This window comes from Bison bison, unplaced genomic scaffold (genome assembly GCF_000754665.1).
Source record: "Bison bison bison isolate TAMUID 2011002044 unplaced genomic scaffold, Bison_UMD1.0 scf7180017864266, whole genome shotgun sequence".
Lineage (NCBI taxonomy): Eukaryota > Metazoa > Chordata > Mammalia > Artiodactyla > Bovidae > Bison > Bison bison.
Window position 1 is genome coordinate 166,652 of NW_011494838.1, and position 6,853 is coordinate 173,504.

Here is a 6,853-nt window from a genome sequence, read left to right on the forward strand (position 1 = left end):
AAGAGCCGCGCGCTCCGGGGGCGTCCAGAGCGCGCATCCTCCAGGCCGGCCCACTGCGGAGACGCTCTCGGACTGCGCGCGGTCGTCAGCGGACCAGCTCCGGAGTCGGTTCCGTGTGAGCAGCGGCGCCCCGGTGCCGGCCGCCCGGGCGGGGGCAGAGTCCGCTCGGACTGAAGTACCGCCTGCCGGCCCGCCCTCCCGGCCCGCCCTCGCCTCGCGCCCGGCCCGCCCGCCTGTTCAGGGTCCCGCCGGGCTTCGCGCGGACCTGCTCCGGGGTCAGGGCCGAGCCCCGCGGGCCCGCAAGGCAGAGGGGCGGGGAGGGGCCAAGTCGGTGCGGCCCCGGGGGCCCACCGCCCCTCCCGGCCGCGGGGCGCGGTCTCCTCCGACGCCGGCACTTCCGGAGCCGGGAGGGCAGAGCGGCTCCGGCGCCACCCCCCCACCCGGCAGGTGTCTCCTGCCCTTTGAATTCTTAAAGTGACCTCGGGATGTTTGAAAAGTGACTTTAATTTCCTGGAGTGCTCTTGCAGGGCACTCCTCTTAAACTGTAGGAAAGAAACGGCTATGACGCGCCGCAGGACAGGTCAGTCTGTGTGTCAGGCAGAAGGGAACCAGGAACCGGGACTGGGTCCAGGCTCAGCCAGACGGCCTGCCGGTGGCCCGACCAGACTGGACCGTCTGATGCCAGGGCTCGAGAGACAGCAGCGACTGCGGAGGCAAGGCTCAGGGATTCGGGAAAAGCCTGAACACATTCCCAGAAGACTGCTGTTTTTACCGTAATCAGTGTAATACGGAAACCACGGGTTCACCAGGGGAGTGAATCAGTCTAGGAATGCTGAAAAAGTCTAAGGGAGAACATTGCCAAAATTCCATTATTTCTAAAGTTGGACAAAGGACTAACGATATCTGCCAGACAGTGATATGGCCACGTTATCTCCTGTGAAACCAACTCCATGGTACGCTGACCTTTCAAGGTTGTGGCTGAGTGCGCCTGGTGCGGAGCAACACCTGGCTGCGGGCAACTAGCTGCCTCAGGTCTGGGTCTGATGGTTTTGTTTTTTTGTTTGTTTTTTTTTAACAGAAATGCCAATGGGCACCAAGCGGACTGGTGGTGAGTGAGCAGGGGCAGAAGCTCAATGATTTCAAACAGGTTTGGCAAACCTGCACCCACTGACCACCAACCACCCAGAATCCCAGCAGGTGCCAAATGGGTCTTCAGACCTGGAGTTTCTCTGAGGTTATATCCTATAGTCAGTGATAGAAACACAAGAAACCAGGTCTCCTGAGAACCAGGCTACCCAGTTACTGTCACCAGAAAATGCCACACTGAAGTGAAAAGATGCCTGTGGCCCTGAAACTGGCTGAGAGAGAGAGAGAGAGAGAGATGGAGCCTCCGCTAGCTCCAGGGATGGACAGATAGCATACTGGTGGTGGGAGGGCCTGGTGGGAGCCCAAAGCCCAGCTTTTACTCAGGCCACCGTGTCTATTGTCAGTCAGAGAAAACACATATTTTTAATTGCTTAGCCCCAAATGCCTCCTTTTCATGTTTACACTGGGGCAGTTGCAGCAGTTCAGAGAGAGAACTCCTAAGCATAGGGTATCTGGGATTTGTCTGAGCCTGGGTCCACCATTTATTAGCTACGTTCCATTGGACAGAAAACAAATCTCTCAGGGCCTTTGCTCTGTCATTTGTAAAAATCTTCATTTGTATAGCTTAGAACATTCACTGCTTTTTAGTGAGCACTAAATGAGGTCTCTGCCCTGGCTTCTGGAGAGGCTGTCAGGTTGAACTTCTCGGTGTTCCTTGTTAGGGCCAGGTTGCTCCACTGTAAACTGGACCGCATTACTCCCACCGGCTGGGACATTGATTAATGAGATTAGGCATATAAAGGGCTTAGCGCTATGTCTGGTACAGATCAGATTTTCTTTTTAAAAATTTTTTTATTTGGAAGACAATTGCTTTACAACACAGACGAACTTTTCAATAAATAAATGTTTTAATTATGGTGGTTATGATTAGTGGATTATCACATTTTTAAATAAGGTTAGAGAATTCACATATGAGTATTGAATAAAACTACTATAAAGTTGTATTTAAGGCAAAGATATTAAGATACTGACAAAATTTTCTCCATAAATTTTTCTCACTGCTCAGCTGGTAGCTTAGACTTTGAGCCTCATTTATCCCTGGCATCATCTCCAAAGACATGATCAGAGCAGGAATAATGCTTACAGACCCAATGATCCAGAAACTCTCCTCCAGAGAATATGTCCTGTGGAACCAAGAAGAGATGTGTTCACAGTATGGAGATATTCACTGCAGACAAGCAATTGAAATCAACATGTATTCAACAAAAGGAAGAAAGTTAGATCATGGATGACACACCCATGGGACGGAGCATCATGCAACCGTTTACAGTCATGCTTCCATAGGATATTTTATGGAGTGCAAATGATCAGGATGTATGTGAAATTTTAAAAATGGGACAAGTATAGTGGAAGTCTTGAGTAAATAGCTAAATATCATGAAACCTACAGAGACTAAATCATGAAGAAATAGAAAGTCCACATAGACCTGTAGCTAGTAGGAGATTGAATGAGATATCAGATGTCTCCCATCAAAAAGAAACCTTGTACCTGATTATTGACTGACAAACTTTTAAAGAAGAACTAATAACCAATTCTTCTTAACTTTTCACCAAAAAGTGAAGAGGAGGGAACACTTCCTAATTCGTTCTATAAGGTCTGCATTACCCTCATACCAAAACCAAAGATAAAATAAGAAATCTGCATATTAATATCCCTTATGAACATTAATGCAAAATTGCTTAACAAAATACTAACAAGCACAATTCAGCAGCATACTGAAAGGATTATCTACAAGTGGGATTTATTTCTGGAATGCAAGGGTGGTTCAATGTACGAAAATAAAATAATATCAACAGAATGAAGAGAAAGAAAAACATACAAAGTCATTACAATTGATTCAAAAAAAGCACTTGACAAAATTCAACATATTTTCAAGATAAAAACACGCAACAAACTAAGAATAGAAGGAAATTACTTCAATGTAAAAAAAGTCATACGTGAAAAAGCTAGAGTGAACATTAGACTCAACAGTAAGAGACTGAAAGCTTTTTGTCTAAAATTAGGAACAGGGCAAGGGTGCCTGCTTTCACCACTTCTATTCCGTGCAGTACTGAGTTCCAGCCAGAGTAATATGGCAAGAAAAAGACACAAAGCCATAGATTAGAGACACAGATTAGAAAGGAAGAAGTAAAATTTCCTCTGTTTGCAGATGATGTTATCTTATATGTAGCAAATGCTGAAGATTCCAGGGAAAAAACTGTTAGAAAAAAATTCAGGAAAGTAGGAGGATGCAGGTTAACACACAAAAATCAGCTGCACTTATATGCACTAACTGATTAATCTGAAAAGAAAATTACAAAACAATTGCATTTACTATGGTATCCAAATAATGAGTAAAATATTTAGGAATTAAACCAGGAGGTAAAAGACTTATATGATGAAAACTATAAAACACCACTAAAAGAAGTTAAAGAAGACATAAATTGAGCTACATCCCATGTAATAGTTTGGAAGACTTAATCTTGTTAAAAACCCAATACAACCCCAAATGATCTATAAATTAAATCTAGTCCCTATGTAAATCCTAATGATATTTTTGCAGAAATAGGAAAAAAAAAAAAAAACCTATCCTAAAATTAATCTAAAACATCTAAGAGCCCCAAAGAGCAAAAAAAAAAAAAGCTTGAAAAAGAAGAAAAAATTGGAGGACTTACACTCCTGGTTTATAACTTACTGCCAAGTTAAATCAAAAAAGCATGATGTTAACATAAAGACAGATTAAAGACCAGTGGAATAGAATAGATTCTTAAAATAAACCCTCAGATATATGGTTGAATGAATTTTTATAGGGAGTGCCAAGATGAATAAGGAAGGGATAGTCTTTGCAACAAATGGTGCTAGATAAACTGGGTATCTTCATGCAAAAGAATGCAAGTGGACTTAAATCAACTTGGATCAAGAACCTAAATATAAGACCTAACACAATACAAATCTTCGAAGAAGACATAGGACCAAACTTTACAACATTGAAATTAGCAATGATTCTTGGATATGACACCAAAGGCACAGGCAACAACAACAACAAAAAAAAAAAACAAATTGAAATTCATAAAAATATTTTAAAATGTATGTATCAAAATCACTATTCACAGACTAAAATGGCAACCCACAGAATGGGAGAAGATATTTGCCAATCATGTATCTGATACAGAATTAATAACCAGAATGTATAGAAAACTCCCAAAATTCAGCAACACAAAAGCCCAATTCAAAAACTGACCATAAATTTAGACATTTCTCCAAAAAAGATTACACAAGTTGTCAGTGAGCATATGAAAAGGTGTTCAATATCGGTCATCATTAGGAAAACGTAAATCCAAACTACAAAGACAGACCGCTTCACGCCCATCAGGACGGCGACTGTCAAGAAAGAAAGAAAGAAAGCTCAGAAAGCAGCACGTGTGGTGATGCTTTGGAGACACTGGGACCCTGTGCACTCTTGGCATAGAATGACGAAACCTCCGTGGAAAAAAATTACAACTAGAGTTACCTTGTGTCCCAACAATTACCCTTCTGGTTATATATCCAAAAGAAATGAAAGCAAGATCTTGAGGAGATATTTGTATACCAAGTTCATAGTAACTTTGTTCACAATAGCTAAAATATTGAAGCAACCCAAGAGTCCTTCAGTAGATAAATGGATCAGCAAAATGTGTATATATCCAACAGAATTTCATTCAGCCTGAAAAAGGAAGAAATTATTGCAATGGACTGCAACATGGACGACCTTGAAGACATTATGCCAAGAGAAATAGGCCAGTTACAAAAAGACAAATACAGTGTGTCTCCACTTATGGAGTTACTTAGGGTAGTCAAAAAACCGTGAAGACAGAAATGTTAATGGTGGTAGCCTGGGCTAGGGGGGCAGATTCTGGAGAGTGATTGTTTAATGGGTTGAGTTTCAGTCTTAAGAGAGAAAGAGTTATGGAGATGGATGGTGGTGATCGTTGCACGACAGTGTGAATACATTTAACATCACTGAACTGAACAGTTGAAATGGTTAAGATGCTAATTGTCATGTTATACAAGTAACAAGAAATATTTTACCATAATAAAAAAGTGGAAAAAAGCAAAACCTGTGATACAATCATATCCTAACTCAGAAATAGGAATAAACTGATCCATCCAACTTGGGTGAATCTATAGTGAATTGTGTTGAAAAAAAGTCCATCCTGAAAGTTTACACATGTATGGTTTTATTTGTGTAGCATTCTCAAAATGACAAAACTGTAGCAATGCACACATCGGTGGTGCCAAGGCTAAGGGAAGAAGTGGGAGAGAAGAGGGGCTAAGTGCAAAATGGCAGCATGAGACAGCGCTGTGGTGACTAGAACGTTCTGCATCTGTGCTGTGTGACTGTCAGTATCCTGGTTTTGAAATTTTATTATGGTTTTGCAGATATCACCATCGGGATAAACTGGGTAGGGGACACACTGCGTATCTCTGTATTTTTCTTGTATCTGCACGTGATGCTGTCTTTTTATCTCCAAATATGTTTCACAATTAAAAACTAAAACAGCAGTGTAAACCAGTGAATAAATAAATCTGTGTATCAGTTATTCCAGTCCTTCAGGTTCTGAGCATGTTGTAGAACACATTTACTGGCACTTACTGTATGCAGAACACCATTCCAGCTGCCAAGATACAGCAAAAAAACACGCTAAAAAAATAAGCATAAGCCATACTTCAATTTATGCATTTTTTCACAAGTTGATTTACTGTTAGTTTTTCTGCTTGATGATCAAAGTGTTCCAAATGTCTGCATGTGTTCCTGTGCCAATTCATCCTCTTCTAGTTAAGCCTGTTTTACTTCAATATATGCACAACCAGGAAAAAATTATTATGGCATTTTGCTCTCCATTGTGTTTAATTATAGGGGCTCCCTGACTTATCAACACCTAGATTCAAGGGATTAGATCTGATAGACAGAGTGCTTGAAGAACTGTGGATAGAGGTTCGTGACATTGTACAGGAGGTAGCGATCAAGACCATCCCCAAGAAAAAGAACTGCAAAAAGGCAAAATGGTTGTATGAGAAGAGCTTACAAATAGCTGAGAAAAGAAGAGACGTGAAAGACAAAGAAGAGGAAAGACACACCCATCTGAAAGCAGAGGTCCGAAGAATAGCAAGGAGAGATAAGAAAGCCTTCCTCAGTGATCAACGCAAAGAAACAGAAAAACAATAGGATGGGAAAGACTAGAGATTTATTCAAGAAAATATTTCATGCAAAGATGGGCACAATAAAAGACAGAAATGGTATGGACCTAACAGAAGCAGATATTATGAGGTGGCAAGAATACACAGAATAACTATACAAAATAGATCTTTATGACCCAGATAACAAATATGGTGTGATCACTCACCTAGAACCAGACATCCTGGAATGCAAAGTCAAGTGGGCCTTAGGAAGCATCACTATAAACAAAGCTAGTACAGGTGATGAAATTCCAGTTGAGCTATTTCAAATTCTAAAAGATGATGCTGTGAAAGTGCTGTACTCAATATGCCAGCAAATTTGGAAAACTCAGCAGTGACCCCAGGACTGGAAAAGGTCAGTTTTCATTCCAATCCCAAAGAAAGGCAATGCCAAAGAATGCTCAAACTACCACACAATTGCACTCATCTCACACGCTAGTAAAGTAATGCTCAAAATTCTCCAAGCCAAGCTTCAACAGTACGTGAACTATGAACTTCCAGATGTTCAAAC

The 6,853-nt window shown here is 41.5% G+C and overlaps 1 protein-coding gene across 1 annotated transcript in view; it reads right to left on the reverse strand.

Annotated features, from left to right (window-relative positions):
- FAM110C (family with sequence similarity 110, member C) overlaps positions 1-6,853 on the reverse strand; it is a 24,119-nt gene that overhangs the window by 8,923 nt on the left and 8,343 nt on the right. Inside the window, exon 2 of the mRNA XM_010848435.1 lies at positions 95-394. Within this exon, the coding sequence (XP_010846737.1) occupies positions 95-394 (300 nt within the window). The remainder of the gene's footprint in view (positions 1-94; positions 395-6,853) is intronic.